The sequence below is a fragment of the Oryctolagus cuniculus genome, chromosome 2, assembly GCF_051225735.1.
Source record: "Oryctolagus cuniculus isolate XC-2025 breed Fujian yellow rabbit chromosome 2, ASM5122573v1, whole genome shotgun sequence".
In the NCBI taxonomy this organism is placed as follows: Eukaryota; Metazoa; Chordata; class Mammalia; order Lagomorpha; family Leporidae; genus Oryctolagus; species Oryctolagus cuniculus.
In genome coordinates this window covers 103,754,827-103,776,189 of record NC_142868.1, presented here as the reverse complement: position 1 = coordinate 103,776,189, position 21,363 = coordinate 103,754,827, and the positions used below count along the sequence as shown (strand labels likewise).

Genomic DNA, 21,363 nt, shown 5'->3' with positions numbered 1-21,363 from the left:
CAAAGGCTCTATTTCATCAACTCTGCTGTATTTCAAATGATTTCATGACTACAAATACTATGCCTGCATATAGTAGCATCACACACCACTTGGTTTTCTTTCTTATCTATTTTCATTTGAGGGGAGAGTTCTACATTTTACACTTGGTACATACAATGTATTTGTATGTATCATACACATAATGTATTTAATGTATTTGAGATACTGGATTTTCTTACTGTTTTCACTAAATCACAGGAATGGATGTAGATTACTCCATTCCCAAGTACTAATAAAGTAAGATCAAACACCTTAAATTATTTGAACTGGGAAATTTTATCTTGTTAACCATACTTACCATGTTAAAAAAATAAAGGATTTACTCACTGTTCTTGGTTGCTTATTTATCAACAACGGAGATTCTCATTTTCTGAAGTGGAAATATATTTTCCAAATATTTTAAATAATGTCTTAGTTCTGTGCAAATGTCTTAGAGATGTATAGTGGTAACTTCAGAGTGTATAAAAATAACAGGATGGCAATGCCAGGGCCTAAGCAGACTAACTTTCCCCTCACTTTCAAAAGCTAGAAAGGTTTTTAAAAAGAAATAAGTTACTAGTGGGAAAAATCATCCTGATAGCATCAAAGGGACACTGAGTGCAAGCAGCAGAAGGGTCATGGCAAGTGTTTCCAAAAGCAAAACTTGCAGACCCAGGAGACTGGAAGATTAAAGAGTATCTATTTTAAACTCCTTCTGCTTTAAACTGAAGCCTTTTCACACTGAAACAGCCGCCCATTACCAGGAGGGCAAATTATATGAAGCCCAAAATGGAACTTTGCCACTGAACCTTATAAAGAATTAAGGTTGTCTACCCAAAATAGCACAACATAAACACACCACAAAACACAAGAATTTTGAAAAATAAAAGTAAGTGCTCTCACAGTGTGTGTGAGCCTAACAAGGTGCGCGTTGATCAGCACACATGTTCTCTGAAAGCTGCGCGAGCCATCACTGGCTCTGACATTTTTCTAGAAATCAGTTTCTTATTATGTCATTTTACAAAAATAAGCCAAAATGTTTATCTAAATTCAATTTCCCATGTGTTTTCTCTAAAAGCAGCAATGTTTCTGCTGTTTATTAAAGAGAAGTTCCTACATGGAAATATACAAGCAAATGTTCATGTTAATTTTCTGTTTCCGAGTGCTTAGTTTCTTCTGAAGTTGCACCATTGCTGTTAATTCATGCACTTATTAACAGCGGAAGAAGGCCTAATTCTATCGAGCACACTGTGAAGGAAAAAACCTTTCCTCTCAACATTTGTAGGATTCTTTTTGTTGTTTATCCTGTTACTTCTCTTCATTTCAAGGACTTGCTGCTTTTTTTTTTTTTTGACAGGCAGAGTGGTGAGAGAGAGAGAGAGAGACAGAGAGACAGAGAGGAAGGTCTTCCTTTTCCTTTGGTTCACCCTCCAATGGCCACCGTGGCCGGCGCGCTGCAGCCGGCACACCATGCTGATCTGAAGCCAGGAGCAAGGTGCTTCCCCTGGTCTCCCATGCGGGTGCAGGGCCCAAGCACTTGGGCCATCCTCCACTGCACTCCTGGGCCATATCAGAGAGCTGGCCTGGAGGAGGGGCAACTGGGACGAATCTGGCGCCCCAGCTGGAACTAGAACCCAGGGTGCCGGTGCCACAGGCGGAGGATTAGCCTATTGAGCTGTGGCGCCGGCCAGGACTTGCTACTTTCAAGAGAATTTTAAAATCTGATGATCACAGTAGAAGGTTCTGTTAATAATCCTATAACAATAGTAGGTTAATTCATTTCCTAAAGTTGTCATAATGCATGATTTTTAAGTGTATTTTTAATACTATGAAACAATGGCTTTAATGTCAGAAACTGTTGAGGGTGTTTTCTGAGTTAGAAATAACATGTATACATAATTTATGTTTTCCTTACATATACATACACACATGTTTAGCTTTCCAATAAAATTAGAAAATGAATCAGCCAGTATAGTAAACACCCTCAGCAACAGATATTTCTTTCTTGTGTAATTTTAAATTTTAAAAAAAATTTTAATATAAAGAGAACAGATTTCATGTATTTCATAGGTGGAGTTCTTTTTTAAAAAAAGATTTATTTATTTATTTATTTGAAGTCAGAGTTACACATGGAGAGAAGAAGAGGCAGAGAGAGAGAGAGGTCTTCCAACCACTGGTTCACTCTCCAGTTGGCTGCAATGGCCGGAGCTGTGCTGATCCGAAGCCAGGAGGAGCCAGGAGTTTCCTCCAGGTCTCCCACACAGATGCAGGGGCCCAAGGACTTGGGCCATCCCCCACTGCCCTCCCAGGCCACAGCAGAGAGCTGGATAGGAAGCGGAGCAGCCGGGACTCAAATTGGCGCCCATATGGGATGCCAGCACTGCAGGTGGTGGCTTTACCCACTGTGCCACAGCACCAGTCCCTCTTAGGTACAGTTCTAAGACAAAAGTGTTTATTATCTAAATTCAATCCTTAGTTTTAGTATTAATACTATTTTCTTGTTCATCTTATCCTCTTTCATAACCTCTGAAAATAGATGAATTGTTTTGAAAAACATTAAAACAGCCAGAAGTGCCTTATATTTTTAACAGAGCATCCATGATTGGTATTGATGCAGGCAGATAGGTGGCTAGCAAGCAAAGAGGAACTGAGAGACTGCCAGCATTGCACAGCCCCACCCCTTTCCATGTGGCTCCAACAGGGCTGCAGTTCCAGCACACCGTTCCCCACCACGCACCTGGGCCTCGCTTCCCATCATGCACGAGATGCCATGACACATTCCCTATGATGACCATGTGTGTGCTGCAGCCCCATATGGAGATGCCATGACACTTTGAAGACTTCCCCAAAAAAGGGACAGAGAAGCACACTGATCTCAAGTTCCTCCCAACCCCCAGCCCATTTTCATATACATTTATGGCAACCCCTACCCCAACTTTGGTGGGGGTGGCAGCTCTTCCTCCCTCATTTAGAGAAGCGGCCCACATTCATATCTGAGCGTGCGCTATCCCTTTAAATAAATACTGCCCTCTGTACACCTTCATGCCTTTTTCTTGAATTCTTTAATAAGTGGAGGGAAGAGCTTATACAAATTATTGTCATTTAATTCTAATAAATCAATGATCTCTAAATTATGATAATCATATACAGCATTTAATATTTTCAAAAAAATCTCCCTGACTTCTCTTCAAAGCATTCACAGATTATCAATTTACACAGCTGAGACACACAAATCTATATTTTTGGCCAATATTTGATTCTCAGGACAGTTAGTTCCCAAACCTGTCAGCAAACCAAGGCTGTGACCTGATAAAATGCTATAAATTCTTTGTAGCCAGTTTTAAAAACATACTTCATGTGCTAAAAACAAGTTCAGGAACTCAAGGCAATCTTATGCTTACATTAGCATAAATTAATTTTTTTTCAGTAGAAGTGTTGGTTCCCTGTGAGGGAAATAAAACATATAGTTGTTTATGCTCTGTTATGTCTGAAACATCTTCATTGCTTATTGTGATGGTTAATTTTATGGTGTCAATTTGACTGGATTAGGAATATTTACAACCTGGAAACATTGTATCGGGTGTCTGTGAGGGCATGTCCCAGGGAGATTAGCAGTGAATCTGAATGCAGCCTGGGCTGCACCCCTGTGCGCTGGGGGTGTGGGGAGACTAATTGGGAAGGTGAGCTTGGCTCTCAGAGACTGGGGACAAGTTCCTCTCCTATCTCCGATGGCAGTTGCTGGCCTCTGGACTCCAGCACCATGCTAGGATCCATTTGCTGGCAACTCAGGCTTTTCCATCTCACACTGAGACCCTCATCCTCAACTTTTGTTTGGAGGTCCTCGGACTTGGACTGAGCCATTCTACTGGCATTCCAGGCTCTCCAGCCCCCAGATAATGTACTGGACTTCTCAGCTGCCACAATTGTGGGTCAAACTCCCTAGTAAATTCTTTTCTATTCTTATATTCATGTCCAATCAATTCTGTATTTCTAGAGAACCCAGATACACTTGGAATTTGCCTTATCTGTGTGGTGAGTTACATATTATCTTCTTGATACTTTGATAGTATTTGGGACGACCTCAGGATGATCTCTCAAAGTCTCAGAGTCTAACTGCTTAACTATGACTTGCATTTAATAACAGTTTATGAAATCAGCACATCTTCTCAAGGCTCTTCTGTGGGATGCAAGTGATCAAACGGGCAAAGCCATCATGACTGGGCTGTTGAAGCTTGGACAGGAGGGCATTCTACAATGAAGAACCACTAGGAAACTGCATGATGGGAAGGCTGTGTCCTTTATTAACATCACCATAAATGCAGAAGCATCACCAGAACACACATATAATGTATACATACATTCTTGGGAAATTATCACAAAGCAGTTCACCACATGGCTGATCCCTAAAACTTAAATAGGATAAAAATATCCATGCAATGTTTAGTTGAAAAGCATCCTTTGCATTTTCATTTAGACAGTTTAAGGGGTTTGCTAATAAAAGTTTTCCTGGATATGGGAGTAACGTGCTCTGCTTTATGTAAAATTCAGTAGCTTGCAATGTCTGTTAAACTTCAAGTGTATCTTGCCTTTTCGGTGGCAAGAGCCAGCCTTCGGATGTTGGATATGCAACCAGCTGCGGCTTCCTGGAGGTCCTGATCAGGGGACCCAACCATATCCAGTAGAAGCTGTCACACACAAAGGGGAGGTGGAGAAGGGAAATAAAAAATAATTTAAAGACACAGAGTTAGGCTGTCAAAATAATTCTGAATAATAAATGTGTGAAAAAGCAACAGAAAAGTTGAGAAATTCCATTTAGGCACATGCAAACACAAATGATGCCTAAATCTGATGCAGGACATACTTCAAACGATTCTTATATTTTCATTTTCTGGAGCTGGGCTAGACCCCTTTCTCCCTCCTTTCTTTGGACACAGAACTGCTATTAGTGCTGCTGCTTAAGTTTCTCTCACATCTTTCCTGGCTTTTCCACTTCCCAGGTCAAGCAAGCAGCATATCATGACTAGATTATAACTCTTAGACTTAAACTCTCTTAATTCCAGTCCACCTGATCATGTCACTTCTTAATTTTATGAGTCCCATAATGGAGACTTTTGTTGACTCCCAATGCTAAATAGCTAATCTGTCCTGTTAGGATATTTGTAGACTGGCCTCAGTTGGTCTTTCCTATCACTCATCTTTCTCCTGTTTTGCTAAGTGCTCAAAGGACACACATGTCCCACCCTCTGCTACAAAATGCTTTCCCTTCCCCTCTCTGACTATGTAGAATTCATCAGTCTTTCAAGATGGGTCCAGTCAACTTGTCTAAAACAGCCTCCATGGATCTCCACTGAACAAAACGTCATTTCGTCCTCATCAGAACTTGTAGAGTTCACTCAAATGCCTGTCATTATGCTCATTCTCCACCCTTTTGAACAGAAAGTCTGGGGAGTGTTTATGTCCTTTAGATTATAAATGCTTGAAGAAATTCAGGCTATGATATAGTGTCTAGTACATGGTAGAAGCCAAGTATATGTCAAATAAACAAATTAGAACTTTTTAAATGTAGCAATAGAAGAAGATTCCAAGATGGCAGAATAGGGAGGGAGCTTACGCTCTAGTCTAGGCGAAGATAGTTTAAAAAAAAAAAATAGTGGAGAGAGTGCAATCTCAGGGAAGTCAGGGAGAAAACTGCAGTGGGAACTCCATGGAAGTTAGAAGGACACTGTGGATTTATGTGCAGGGTGTGGACGCTCAGTATGGGCATGGACACAACACAGGACCCCAGCAGCCAAGACCTGAGCAGCAGCTTTGGAGACTGGGAGACCAGACTGCAGCAGCCCAAGCCACAGACGATAAAGCTGTGGGGAGAGCCTGGTGGGAGTCTGGCCTTGAGCCCTGTAGGGCACATTGTACCTGCCAACCTAGAGGGAAAAAGGGGCGTGTATCTCTCGCCCTGACCCCCCTGACAATGGCACCCTGTAAACCAGCTGAGGGAGGGCGGGTGCCATTTTGGACACATGTAACAGCTTCACTAGCTTGTGTCTGTATGCCCAGCAACCAGCCGAGAGGAGATGTCCGAGTCTGGCTGGGAGGACTGGTGGGGGCTGTGCATCCATGTAGGACTGTGAGGTGCCCCCAGCCTCCCAGCAGGTCACAGACTCTGGGGCACACAGGTGATATCCATGGGCTGCTGCTTCTGGGAGTATCTCTGCCTCTCTGCGGATGAGATGGACTGGCAGGGCAGAGTAGATGCTTGGCACCCCATGACTGAGGGAGCCTTGTGTGCTGGAACTGTGGAAACACTGTGGTTGCATCGGAGGGCACAGGGTGTGGCTGGGTCACTGGCAGTCATTGTGGGAGGCTCCAAACACTCGGGGCTCCCTAATTGCCAGGAGTGGGTCATTGCTGTGGGATCCCTGCTCACCCTGAGGACTGCACGGATCCTCAGTGTGGTTCTTGTGGCAGCACGGATAAATACTGCACCCACTGGAGCTAGTGCCAGGCATTGGCTAACTTTGGAGGAGAGGAGTTGAGGGGGAGGCTGTGCCAACGGAGCTGATCAAACCTCCCCTCTGACAAAAAACAAAAGAGATCTACCAACCCAACATGGGTGTCACCTTGGATACTCCCCTTACCCTGGAGCACTGAACAGAGCTCCATGGCCACACCTAGCACACACTGCTGGGTACTCACTGATAGAGCAGACACTCCACTAAGCCACAGAGGCACAGTACAAAGAAAAACAGCCATCAGAGGGGAAAAAAAAGAGAAAAACACGAATAAGTATCTCCACAAATGTCTAAAAATAAACACAGAAATTCAGGAAATAACATTAAGGAAGGCAACATGAAGTCCCCAAAGGAACACAATAACACTTTAATTCTAGAATGTGAAGATCAAGAGATTGATGAAATGCCAGAAATGGAATTTAAAAAATTAATCACAAATTACTCAGAAGTAATCAGAAGCAAATCCACAAATTAAAGAAATTCATACATGAAATTGAGATTTTTAAAGATAAAATGAAATATTAGACATGAAGAATTCAACACATCAGATTAAAAATGTGGTGGAAAGCCTTAACAATAGCCTTGATGAGGCAGAAGAAAGAATATCTGAGTTAGAAGGCAAACTTCTGGAAATTTTAGTTAGATAAAAAAATAGCCGGCGCAGCGGCTCACTAGGCTAATCCTCTGCCTTGCGGCGCCGGCACACTGGGTTCTAGTCCAGGTCTGGGCGCCGGATTCTGTCCCGGTTGCCCCTCTTCCAGGCCAGCCCTCTGCTGTGGCCAGGGAGTGCAGTGGAGGATGGCCCAAGTGCTTGGGCCCTGCACCCCATGAGAGACCAGGATAAGCACCTGGCTCCTGGCTCCTGCCATCGGATCAGCGCGGTGCGCTGGCCGCAGCGCGCCGGCCGCGGCGGCCATTGGAGGGTGAACCAACGGCAAAGGAAGACCTTTCTCTCTGTCTCTCTCTCTCACTGTCCACTCTGCCTGTCAATAAAAAAAAAATAAAATAAAAAAGAAGAAGGAATTAGAAAAATTAGAGGCCGGCGCTGCAGCTCACTAGGCTAATCCTCCGCCTTGCGGCGCCGGCACACCGGGTTCTAGTCCTGGTCGGGGCGCCGGATTCTGTCCCGGTTGCCCCTCTTCCAGGCCAGCTCTCTGCTGTGGCCAGGGAAGGCAGTGGAGGATGGCCCAAGTGCTTGGGCCCTGCACCCCATGGGAGACCAGGATAAGTACCTGGCTCCTGCCATCGGATCAGTGTGGTGCGCCGGCCGCAGCATGCCGGCCACAGCGGCCATTGGAGGGTGAACCAATGGCAAAGGAAGACCTTTCTGTCTCTCTCTCTGTCAACTCTGCCTGTCAAAAAAAATTAAAAAAAATACTTATCCATGAATTCAATAGGATTTGAAAATTGCATCTACGGTAAGAAACTTTGTCACAGAGAAACAGCCCAATAATATCTTTACATTTTGCTTTTTAAGTGAGTTTTTAAACTAATTTAATGTTAATTTAATTTTTGGCCAGTCTCTCACTATGGGACCAAAAGAAGATAGAGTGTATTTCCAGCAAGAATAGTGAAACTGACCCACTCAGTTCAGAGGAACCACATGTATTTGTATGGTACAAGATGAAGAAAAAAAGGAAAGAAAAATAACAGTAACGGTTTGCTGTCACTTACTAAACACCTGTAATGCTGTAATATTTTCAGTGGTTAATTAACAAGTACTGTTTTGTTTGATCCTACTTACACTCCTGTTAGGTGGATGATATCTGTTTGACTACTGGAGTACTTGTAATATGATAATTTCTTTTTAAAATCCTTCTTGTATTAATGAAAAGAATAGGTTTTTGTAAAATTTAAGTTTGTATGGGGTCCAGTGCTGTGGCACAGAGGGTTAACGCCCTGGCCTGAAGCGCTGGCATCCCATATGGGCGCCAGTTTGAGACCGGCTGCTCCACTTCCAATTCAACTCTCTGCTATGGCCTGGGAAAGCAGTGAAAGATGGACCCTGCACCCGCGTGGGAGACCTGGAAGAAGCTCTTGGCTCCTGGTTCAGATTGGTGCAGCTCCAGCTGTTGCAACAAATTGGAGAGTGAAGACCACTCTCTCTCTCTCTCTCTGCCTCTCCTCTCTCTGTGTAACTCTGACTTTCAAATAAATAAATAAGTCTTTAAAAAAAATAGTTTGTGTACAGTGGATAAAGCCTCTGCCTCCAATGCTGGCATCTCATATGGGCACTGGTTCAAGACCTGGCTGCTCCACTTCTGATCCAACTCCTTGCTAATGTGCCTGGGAAAGCAGCAGAAGATGGCCTAAGTGCGTGGTCCCCGGCATCCATGTGGGAGGTATAGGGGAAAGCTCCTTCTTTGGCATGGCCCAGCTCTGGACACCATGGCCATTTGGGGAGTGAAGCAGCGGATGGAGGACTTCTCTCTCTCTCCTTCTCTCTCTTTTTCCCTCTCTCTTTCTGTAACTCTGCTTTTCAGAATAAATCTTAAAAGAAAAAAAAAACCCTAAAACCCTACTTTGTCTGTTGGTTTTTTTTTTTTTGAGATGGCAGAGTTTAAATTTACATAATATTCAAAGGTTTGATGCTCCACTACATACAGAATTCAGTGGATGGACAGTAGGGGCCCATGGTTCAGCAGTAGGATAGACAAAGGCTATAAACAATAAGCAAATGAAAAATGTTCAGTGTTTTTAGGGCACAAACTATAAAAAATTTAATGTAGTGTCCACTAGGTGGTGATATCGTGATACAGTTCAAAGTGTTCTTGAAGTTATTTATTAGTATAAAACTTTTTATAGTTTTGAGTTGTTTTGAACCACAAAGCATTATAGTCATCCACGTTTATTTATTATTATGCATTCAAAATGCTTCCAGAATTATTTGAAGCTAAGGTAAATATAAAAAACAATCAGTTTTGTGTCTTGAAACTATGTATTAGATGATTAACTTGGGGTGCCTATCAGCCACTGTGTTAAGTGCTTTGCCCATCTTATCTCTTTTAATTCTCCTAACAGTTGTGCTGGGTTAGCACTGTGGAAAATTGTATTCTACACAGAGGAGACTTAACATAGAAACCTACAATGAAAGGAGAACAGGCTGAGCTGGGATTCCCAAGGCAGCACAGCCAGAATCTTGGGATGGGGGAGAAGGGAAAGTATCTACTCTCAACTTTGTGACATTTTGTAAGAAACAGTTGTCATGGGCCGGCGCCGCGGCTCACTAGGCTAATCCTCCGCCTAGCGGCGCCGGCACACCAGGTTCTAGTCCCGGTCGGGGCGCCAGATTCTGTCCCGGTTGCCCCTCTTCCAGGGCCAGCCCTCTGCTGTGGCCAGGGAGTGCAGTGGAGGATGGCCCAGGTGCTTGGGCCCTGCACCCCATGGGAGACCAGGAAAAGCACCTGGCTCCTGGCTCCTGCCATCAGATCAGCGCGGTGCGCTGGCCGCAGCGCGCCGGCCGCGGCGGCCATTGGAGGGTGAACCATCGGCAAAGGAAGACCTTTCTCTCTGTCTCTGTCTCTCACTGTCCACTCTGCCAAGAAACAGTTGTCATGAAGGTCAGAAAAACGAGCTCCACACTAATTTGGGCTGTATGAACAGGCAACTGGCATGTAGATACAGGATAATTCAGCCATAGTTTACATCTTCGGATTTTTTTTAATTGCTTGGAAGAACTTAAGAGTCTTTATTTTAAACTATCCAAAGGGTTTACAGCTTTATGTTTTGCTAGACATCATTCTCTAAAATGGAGATGCTTATTGGGCTTCTAAATTGTATTGTAAATTCATGTCATTTAAAACAGTGCTTTTTTTTTTTAAAGATTTGTTCTTTTTTTATTATTATTATTTTTTTACAGGCAGAGTGGACAGTGAGAGAGAAAGAGAGAAAGGTCTTCCTTTACTGTTGGTTCACCCTCAAATGGCTGCTGCGGCCAGCGCACTGTGACTGGCGCACCGCGCTGATCCAATGGCAGGAGCCAGGTACTTATCCTGGTCTCCCATGGGGTGCAGGGCCCAAGCACTTGGGCCATCCTCCACTGCCTTCCCGGGCCACAGCAGAGAGCTGGCCTGGAAGAGGGGCAACCGGGACAGAATCCGGCGCCCCGACCGGGACTAGAACTCGGTGTGCCGGCGCTGCAGGCAGAGGATTAGCCTAGTGAGCCGCGGCGCCATCCTAAAACTGTGCTTTTTGAATGAACCTTTTTTTTTTATAAGAATAAAAGATGTTTTCCTTTTCAAAAAAATAAATTTTCTCTGTCATTTATTTGTGTTCTGAGTTCTACTGTATTTTCCATTTTCTATTTGTTATTATTTTTTTCAGATCCTTGAGGTGCAGCAATAAGTTGCCTGAGATCTTTCCAGTTTCTTAAATGAAGGCATCAAGTGCTATAACTTTCCTCAGTACTACTTTTGCTGTCATCACATAGGTTTTGATTTGCTGTGTTTCCATTTTCATTCCTTTTAGTCTTAAAAAATTTCTTCTTTGATCCACTGGTTATTCAGGTGTAAGTTCCTTCACTTCCATGTATTTTTGTAATTTCCTCAGTTTTTTTATTATTATTGATTTTTAGTTTTATTGCATTGTTTTTAGAAAAGATAGTCTATTCTTTTAAATTTTTTGAAACTTGTTTTGTGGACTTCTATATAACCTATCCTGGAATATGTTCCATGTTTGTAGAGACAAATGTGTATTATAGAGCTACTGGATGGGAAGTTCTGTAGATGTCTGTTAGGTCCAATTAATCTGGGGTGCAACTTAGCTGTTTCTTTGTTTACATTCCATGTGGATGGTCTGCCATCTCTGAATATGGGCTGTTAAAGTCCCCTATTATTATTGTATTGGAGCCTATCTCTCTCTTTAGGGCTATTAATGTTTGCTTACAGGTGCTCCAATCTTAGATTCATAAGTACACTAGTATTATTTCCCTTGGTAGACTGAATCTTTGCCATTATAAAATGACCTTCCTGATATCTTATTGCTTTTGATATAAAATCCATTTTATCTAAGAGAAGTAGGCTATTCTTATCTTCTTTTGGGTTCCATTCACATAAAATATCTTGTTCCATCTTTTCATTTTCAGTCTGTGTATTTTAGAAGTGAGGTGAGTTTCTTGTAGGCAGCATATAGTTGCATCCTGTTCTTTTATCCACTTGGTCACTTTACGGTTTTTAACTGGAGAATTTAGTCCATCGACATTTAAGGTACTTACTGAGAGTTAAGGTCTTGCTCCTGCTCCTTGGATACGTGTATTGTAGTTCCTTACTTTCTTTATCCCTCTCTTACAGTCTTTGTTTGTGGTTAAGTGATTTTCTCTCATGGTACACTTTGAGTTCAGCTACCATCCTCTCTCCCTCTCCCATACCCAAACTTTTCAGAGTGGCCTCATTTGCTCACTTCTTTGTCAAGTTTATCAGTAATCATTTTTGCTATGAATCCAGTGGGCACTGTTGGTTCCTGTCTTTTTTTACTTTTCAATATCATTTATCCCATTGTTTTTACCCTTGTGCAAACAATATTCTCTTCTCTTGACTTCTTTAAAATTACAACAGCTTGTTTTGGTTTTTCTCCCTTTAACATTCTGTTTGCTACTTTTGTGGAGTCCTATAACTCAGGGCATCATGGTATATTCAGCCTTTCCTTTTTCCTTTATAAGCCCACCCAACGGAAACACCACTCACTTTTATTATTTCATGAACCAAGGTTCTCAAATCTGTGTCTTTAATATTACACGCACACACACACATACTTATCAAGCATGATATATATACATATAGCCATTGTATATACTTACATACACACACACACACACACACACAGAATATAGGCCTGGCTGAAACATATTACCAGGAAGCTAGACTCTGAATCAGAAATTGAGCCATGATTTTAACCCAGCCACTTTAGACATGGGGTGTAAGCTTCTTCAGCTGTGCCAAAAGCCCACCCCATTGTTATAACAGCAGGAGAGGGACTAAGAGATAGAAATAATATGAGAGAAGAAATCAGTGAGATAGCCACTAGAGAAACAATACTAAAAGGTACACAAAACTAAGAGTTGGACTTTTGAAAGGATGAATAAAATGGGCAAACTTTATGCCTAAGAAAAACAGAGAAAATTTAAATAAATAAAATCAGAAATGAAAGTGCAGTCATTTCAGACTGACCCCACAGAAATGCAAAGGATCAGCACTGGTGTTGTGGCACAGCAGGCTGAGCCATGGCCTGTGATGCTGGCATCCCATAACAGCACCAGCCTGAGTCTCAGTGGCTCCACTTCTGATCCAGCTCCCTGCTAATGAGCCTGGAAAAGCAGTGGGAGACGGACTAATGACTTAGGCCGCTGCACCTATGTGGGAGACCTCAATGGAGTTCCTGGGTCCTAGTTTAGGTTTGACTACGTTTCATTTAGCCTTTACACTGAAGACATAAACGGTTTATATACCATGTTTACAATATTAGAACATTCTGAATTCGCATAGCTACTGTTACCAGTACATTTTTAACCTGATATTTTCTTATCCAGTAGCATGTCTTTCTTTCAAGTTACAGATCTTCCTTTAGCACTTAGTGTAAAAACAGGTCTGGTGGAAACAAATGATCTTAGTGTTTGCCTGGGAATGTTTTTATCTCTCTCTCAAACCTCAAGGATAAAGTTGCTGAGCACAGTTGGCAACTTGTATCCTTTAGTACTGTGAAGCTTTGTCCCTTTCTCCTCCAGCCTGAAAGCTTTCTCCTGTCAGATGAACCGGGCCTCCTCCATGTGCTGTTTGCTTCCTTTCTCTTGCAGCTTTTTAACCTTGGAGACCTTGATTATGCTAAGTATTGGGATGGGCTTGTTTGGGTTGTATCTGACCAGAGACTTGACCTGCCTATTCCTAGATAATTGTTCCTTTTCCCAGATACAGGAAGTTTTGTCATTTACCTTTTAAACATGTTTTCTCCCTGCCATTAGCATTCTCAAGTCCCTCTTGAACCTTTATAACTTGGATATTCGCTCTTTTCATATTGTCCCAAAGTTCCTGTAAGCTTTCTTTATACCTCTTAATACTTTTTTTCTCCTCCAAGTATGCATTTTCAAATAGTTTATATTCAAGTTCACTGATTTTTTTCTTTTGTTTGGTCTATTCTGCTAATGATGCTTTCCATCTAGTTTTTAACTTCATTTAGTATACTTTTCAATTGCAAGATGCATATTTGACTTTAATTACTTCCATCTTTCCAATCTGTTAGAATATTAAATTTCTTCTGTTTTTTTTTTTCTTGCATTTCATTGAATCTCCTTAAAATAGCCATTTTAAAATCTTCTATGCATTTGAAAATTTCAGTTCTGGCACCTTATTATGCTCATTAGGTGAGGTCGTGGTTTCCTGGAACTTCTTGATGACTGTTGGTCTATGACATCTTCTGTACACTAAAAGATTGGATACAGTAATCTGGCTTCCTTTGTGACTTTGCTTCTAGAAAATTCTAAGCAGTCTATTTATTTTCTCTGAGCCCAAGGTTATCCTTGCTGTATCACCAATAGATGGCATCCTAAGTTAAGGTTTGCCTCAGGTCCACTGTTGATAGATTTTTACAGTTAGTGCTACAATACTTCCCAAACTCAAATTTTCCCAAAATCTGCAGTTGACGTGTGTTTCAGAATGAACTGAGGAAGTGCTTTTAAAAAGAGGTAGCTCAGGTAATTCATCCCACAAACCTCTCCCTGGGTCTGTGGTACGCTCAGACACCTAGTTTTGTGTTCATCAATACCTTGACGGTAGATCACACCCAAATCTGACAGCATAGTGAAACCCGTGCATTCTGGAGGCAGCATCAAAGCCCAACTTGCTATGCTCTTCCTGTTGCTGGGCTGGGCTCATCTATCAACCATTGGTGACATTGGCTGGGACATAAAACTGATCAACAGGGACCATGAAACTCCACTTGGCACTGCAGCAGGTCAAGACAGTTTGTCTGCAGGCATGGGCTTGGCAACAGGGACCACTAGCATCTGTTCCACGCTGGGATTATCAGCCTGGCACTGAGTCCCCAAACAGTCCTATGGTTCCTTGCTGCCTGCTCAAGGCCATGGTGGAGGGCGAATGATAGAGACAGTTCCTCAGCTACACTGGCAGGCACTGTGGGGGGTGGGGCACATCTGGGTCTCACAGTCAACAGGCCCTGGGAAATCTTGGAGGCTTAAAAAGATCATAACATTCTGTCATTTGCAGCAATATGGATGGAACTGGAGGTCATTATGAAAAAGATCAGACACAGAGAGACAAATACTGTGTGTTCTCACTCATATTTAGAAGCTAAGAGGTGCTCTCACAGAAGTAGGGAGCAGAATAGTGGTTACCAGAGTCTGGGAAAGGCGTGAGGGAGTGCATATCAAGAAGATGGCTAACTGGTGCAGGGGTGCAACTGGACAGCAGGATAACTATGGCTGATAACAAGTGAACATTTCAAAATATCTGCTACAGGATACTGAATGACCACAACACAAATAAATGACACATTTCTGAAGTGACAGTTACGCTGATTACCATGATATGATCATCATGCCTTGTACACATGCACTGAAATATCACACTGTGCCCCCCCGGATACATACAATCGCCATGTGTCAATTAGAAAGATATTGGAAAAAGAGAAAAAGACTGTCAAGGTTTAGTCTATCTAGTTCAGCCAGTTTCTTTGCTGTTTAGTTGGTGCCTGCAGATCTGCCTTTCACTTGTTATTTATACATAAGGTAAGCACTCTATCAAGTAGATTTACGATTTTTCATGTGCTGTCCATTCTCTAATCAAATTCAAATAATGAGATGATTAATTATTTTAATAAGTGCACTTATTTTGACTTTAAGAATTCTATCTGCATGCAGCCCTTCTGCAGGATAAACCATGATAACGCACGGCTGAAATGCAGTCATGATCCGAGAGAGAGGCAGTTTTGTGAGTTCAAATCCCCCCAGTAGTCTAACTTTAGTTTTAGAGGTTTCTTTTCCTTCTGCATGCACCACGCTTGGACTAACCCACCAAGCGACTCAGCTGTACCTTTACTGCGCCATTCTCATGCATTGTGATGCAGTTGTTGGCATCTTCTGAGAGCTGGTACAAGGCCTGTGCTGTCGCGCGATGCACACTGGTGTCACTCGATTTCAGGTAGCGCACCAGTGGAGCCACTGCTTTGTGCTCACCGAAGGTCACTTTGTTCCTGCCCCACATACAGCAATGGGAAATAGCTTCTGCCAGATGACGCCTCAATTTCTCGTTATTCTGCACAGAGGAAAATGATGTGTGGAACGTGCGTTATGATTGTCCTGTGAGATCAGGTGTATGCTCTTTGCCAACGAGTCTAGAGAGGCCAGCTGGCTACTTAGGTTGTGTCTTGAAGGAACGCGTCGTTTGGGGGTGCAACAGAGCAAGGTTCAGTCCTGAGCTTTCCTTCTATGCACTGAATGTAGTCAGTGTACTCAAAGGTGAGCAGTTGTATGACATCACCATGTGCTCAAGGACAACACAAAATTATGGATCAATGAGCTGCTAAGTGATAAAACATTAAGGCAATACTGTATATTCTTAAAGAGATATTTCTCTATCAGTAATATACTTGGTGTTCAAGAGAAAGAACACAGTGAAGCAAATATATGGACATTTTTGGGGGTCTCCCTTTTTCACGCTCTACCTTTTTGCAGACTAGATCCTTTGTTTTTGCATGTAACTATCTCAAATAGGTGTAATCTACCTGAATAGGATATGTTTTCTGTATGTTAACTGTACTGTTATTTTGATACAGGCAATGGCTTAAGTGTCCTAACTCAGAGGCTCCTCAACTGAGCATGGGTCCGGTGTTTGAATTTCTGCTCTATGGCTCTTTTCGAAGCATTAGCCCAAGTGAACATCAAATGTCTCTGTGCTGTGAAGTCACTGTCTTTCAAGGCTATTCTACCTGGTCCAGCTCTAGATACAATACAAAGTCTGCTACCTCATGAATGTCTTCCACACTGGCTTGCCAAGCTGGAGGACTCTTTGGAATAATAATAATGATGGTGGTAGTGAAGATGATAGTGAACACATACTAGCATTTAAAAATGTACCACTTTCCTTGCCAGTGACAAATAAAAAAGACCTTTCTTTTACAGAGTCTTGCCTATTAATATTTTGCATTTTAAAATACTTTTTTTAACATATATTAGGCTCAGAGAAATTAAATGAGTTGAACAAAACCTCATACCTCATAAGGAATAGATATTAAAGTAAGCTTTAATCCGAATCTCTGAATTTTGAGTTCACTGTTCTTCCACTACATCATGCTATCTTACGACAGTAGGCATTTAAGATAAAAAGGTGCTACTTACTGTGTTTGTCAGCTTGGACAGTAAAGGGACAACTCCATGATCTGTAATAACAGCTAAATTTTCTTGATCTTTTGCTATATTGGTAATGACAGCACATATACTTGCCAAAACTTCTTTGTTATCTGATTTCAGTAAATTAACAACAAGTTCCAAACCACCAACAAAGGAACGAACCATTTCTCCAGCATCCTGGATTAAAATAAAGACAGTATTAGACACAAACTTATTTTTTAAGAAAGCAGACAATAATGATAAGGCTGTGAGATACACCTCTAGCATGAAAAGAAATTCAGCTTAATTTATTTCTATATTACATATAATTTCTATGTATGTGTGTACATATAAATAGAAATCTATTTATACACATGTAATGTATACATATAAAATTTGGTTTCAACAAATATTTATTACACAAAAGTCATTGTGTTGGCAACTGAGGATACAGAAGTCAGTAAAATGAAGGAGATTCTTTTTTATTTATTTATTTATTATTATTTTTTTTGACAGGCAGAGTGGACAGTGAGAGACAGAGAGACAGAGAGAAAGGTCTTCCTTTGCCGTTGGTTCACCCTCCAATGGCCTCCGCGGCCAGCGCGCTGCGGCCGGCGCACCGCACTGATCCGATGGCAGGAGCCAGGAGCCAGGTGCTTATCCTGGTCTCCCATGGGGTGCAGGGCCCAAGCACCTGGGCCATCCTCCACTGCACTCCTGGGCCACAGCACAGAGCTGGCCTGGAAGAGGGGCAACCGGGACAGAATCTGGCGCCCCAACCAGGACTAGAACCCGGTGTGCCGGCGCCGCAAGGCAGAGGATTAGCCTAGTGAGCCGCGGCGCCGGCGGAGATTCTTATTATTTGTGGCAGTTTTGCTGTATAAAGTCACCGCAAACACTAGACTAGTCAATATCCCTACAAGCCTCTGGTATTTTTATCAATGAAACTATCCATAACCTTGTTTTGTGTGTGTCTGCTCGAAGACACCTTATTTCACATATATATTGTTAATTTGTGAGCACTGAACTCATTCATACCCAGCAGGTTCACCTAACATGCATTTTCCGCGTGGGTACAATACAGCCTTCTTGCACTTAGAAATCCTAGATAGCATTTCCACACCATTCCTAGGGATCATTTCAAGGAGTGAAACAGCCAATAAATAGCACAAAAGTACAAAAAACTGTGGTGCTAAATAGAAGACAACGGAGCCTTGTTTTTAGTAAGGGAACTTTGCACTGCCTTGCTCAACCTGAGACGAGGTGCATGTTGACTAACTTAAATTTTCACCTCCCTTTGTGTGTCCAAGAATGACTACAAAAACACTGTTAGTATTGACTTGGGAAATACAAATAAAGTTTGTAGATAAAGTGTAGCCAGTGAGAAAATTCCCAAACAGAATCCATGAACAGTGCGCACGAACTGTTTATATTCTTTTGCTGTCATGCTATTTACAACTGTGGGACGATGAGCATTAAGAAAATGACAAATATAAGGAATAGCACCATGGGAGGAGGTGAAGACAGTAAAATACACACACAAGGGAATCTCAGCTTGTGTAAAGGTTTGAGGACTGCCTCCCTAAGAGACCAGTGTAGGCTCAGGCCTCTGGGAGGAGCAATCATCCAGTGTGAATGGGATTCTGGTTCTAAGAATCATGTAACACAGATCTGACAGTGAGAGTGAAGGTGACTCCCTCCTCCCCCCAAGTTTAAAACAGAGTATAAAATAGGAACGAGAACAGGAGAAAATGAAACGTAAGAGGTGAGGCCTTGTAGGATCTTAAAGGGCTCCGTAGAACTTGAAGTTCATTACAATGCATCTGAAAGCCACTGAAGAGGTCTCAGTGTATGGAATTCAATTTTGTTTCTTAGGAGACCTCTTAGGATTAGAGGGCACAGAGCTGAGTTTGGGGCCAAGAACGCTGTGGGAACTCAGAGGTGTTTTCACCAGCCCAGACGAGACGTGGTAATCCATTGAAGAAGGTGACGGTCAGGCCTGATGCAATGTGATTCCACGGTGCCTCCCACGTTTCTGGCTTGACCCTGTGGTGCCAATGCTGGGAGAGCAGGGTTTGGCTTTGTTTCCTTGGGGTGGAGAAGGGTGGTATTTGGTCCTAGAGGATCTAATTTGAGTAAAGTTCCCACAGATATTTAAGCGGACATCCAAGAGTTAGACAGATAGGTGAGTCTGGTGCTCAGGAAAGACAAGCCAGTTGGAAACGACGGTTTAAAGTCATCAGCAAGAAGACTGCCACGGAAGCAGCAGATGGGAAGGGGGCAGCGAGGGAGGAGAGTGCTCTGTGGCAGCGTCCAGGTGTGGGCAGAGGAAGAGACCTTGTCAAGGATCTGGAAAGCACAGGTTGCAACAGAAATGCCCACCTCCTCGTGTGTTGTATGGCGGCTGCATGTGCAAAGTCCACCCATTATTTGGTTCCATGACTTTATCTAGTAACAGAAATTCACATCCTTTGAATCCCAACTGCCTATCAGGCAGTACAGTATGCAGTTCACATAAATTATCCCAAAGCTCACAAGAGCCAAATGAAGTAGACATTCTTGATGGATATATATGCAAGAATTCTCAAGGAAATATTAACAAACAGGATCCCACACTACACCCACAAGGCCACACAAACATGATCAATAGGAATTTATCACATGACGCAAGTGTGGTTCAACAGTTGCAAATCAGTAAGTGTCACAGATCACATTAACAGAATGAAGAGCAAAAGCCACAGATCACATCACTGGCTGCAGAGAAAGTGCTTGATAAGATTCAACACCCCAGTCTGCTCCCCTCACTTACGGTTCATCAAAGCTCTTGTTAACTAACGACAACAGCAACAAAAACATACATAAAGAGAGTGCAGCTCTTGGTGGGAGAAGTGAACAAGATCTCTTTTCAAGAGTCCATCTATCCATCAATATCAGTAAGCTTTTTAAGAAGTCAAAGACACTATGTTGGTAGGAGAGGGAGGCATGTAGAAAGCTGGTGAAGTTCTAGAGAAATGGAAGAAGAAGGAGCTATTCATGGTCTTGCTTACCCTTGGAGCCCAGGGCTAAGAGTAAGGAGGCTGGCTTGTGTTTGAGGTTGCAGCATAGAAAGCCAGCCAGATATTCCGGACAGAACGCCTTTACAGAAACAGTGCATTAAAAGATGTGCAGATTTGGAGTTGAAATTCATAAAAAAGATGTGCAATCTAAAAATAATAGCACTAAGTAGAAAAATTACCTACACAACAATGGCATCTCACCAATGATAATATTACATTTTGTATTGAAATTTAAATAACAATTGAGAATTAATTAGTATCTACAACATTTTTTTCCAGGAATGCTTTTACCTGCCACCTGCCACTAGCCTACTTTTTCAATTAAAAGTTAATTTAGAGCCCGACTGTGACTGTGATAATACTGTCTTTATTTGATGTCACTACTTTTAGAGGAATTTTCTTAATAATATAATCAAATTTGAAAGTCATATTATTAACATGCTTGTACATCTGACTAAAAATTCTAATCATGTAACTCATGATTAGAAAAATTCTAATCTTATAAGCCGTGCTATTTTATTAAAATCTTTTGTTTTGCTGGAAAATATTCTGAAGTACTTTTTTCAGAAAAGACCCATGGGGGGATAAACTTCCTAAGACCCAGCATTGCTAAAGGAAGAATGTCCTTAGGGCACACTCACACTTGGACGCTTGTTTTGTAGGACATAGAATATTCCAGAACAGAAAAACCTTCCCTCCATAGAAAGGAAAGGCTTTGTCCCATTTCTGTTCATATGTATTGTGGGGCTGGCTCTGTGTCACAGGTTAGAACGCCTGCAGTGCTGGCATCCCATAGAGGCACTGGATAGAGTCCCGCCTACTCTACTTCCAATCCAGATCCCTAGTAGTGGTGCCTGGGAAAACGGCAGAGGATGGCCCCACTGCTGGGACCCTGCTCCAACGTGGCAGACCTGGAAGAAGCTCCTGGCTTCTGGCTTCAGCCTGGCCCAGCCCCAGCCATTGCAGCTACTTGGGGAGTAAACTACGGATGAAAGATCTCTCTGTCTCTCCTCTTCCTCTGTAATTCTACCTTCCAAGTAAAAAAAAGAAATCTTTAAAAAATTTATTGTGGATGATATTAAGTCTCATGCTGTTGCAAATCATGTTCTTTTGTAACATTTTCATTAATTTCTGAAAACATCAAGTTTAAATCTGTGTATAGGTGTGGTTTTGTTTATTTTTCTGCTTGGCACTAAATGAATCTTTTTCAATCTGAAGACAACTCTCTATAGCAATTCAGCTTACAGCAATTGTCCCTGTTAAACAATTATTAATCTTTAAAAAAAAAAAGAAAAAATTACTCTTTCTTCCCTTCAATTACTCTTTTCCTTTCTGTGTGTTTTCATGTCCTGTTTTCTTCTTATGTTCTTTGTTATTCACTGGTCTTTCCAAGCTCAGGATACACCTTAGCCATACCAACCTTTGTGGCCATTCCTTTTAATAAATG

The 21,363-nt window shown here is 42.1% G+C and overlaps 1 protein-coding gene across 11 annotated transcripts in view; it reads right to left on the bottom strand.

Moving 5' to 3' along the window:
- Positions 1–4,307: 4,307 nt before the first annotated feature.
- LOC100356534 (outer dynein arm-docking complex subunit 2) overlaps positions 4,308–21,363 on the bottom strand; it is a 69,044-nt gene continuing 51,988 nt past the window's right edge. For all 11 annotated transcript variants that reach the window (XM_089327393.1, XM_051834405.3, XM_089327391.1 and 8 more), the window contains 3 exons: positions 16,870–17,058; positions 15,566–15,787; positions 4,308–4,703 (listed from right to left, as the gene is read on the bottom strand). In XM_089327393.1, the coding sequence (XP_089183519.1) occupies positions 4,590–4,703; positions 15,566–15,787; positions 16,870–17,058 (525 nt within the window). In that variant the 3' untranslated portion in view covers positions 4,308–4,589. The remainder of the gene's footprint in view (positions 4,704–15,565; positions 15,788–16,869; positions 17,059–21,363) is intronic.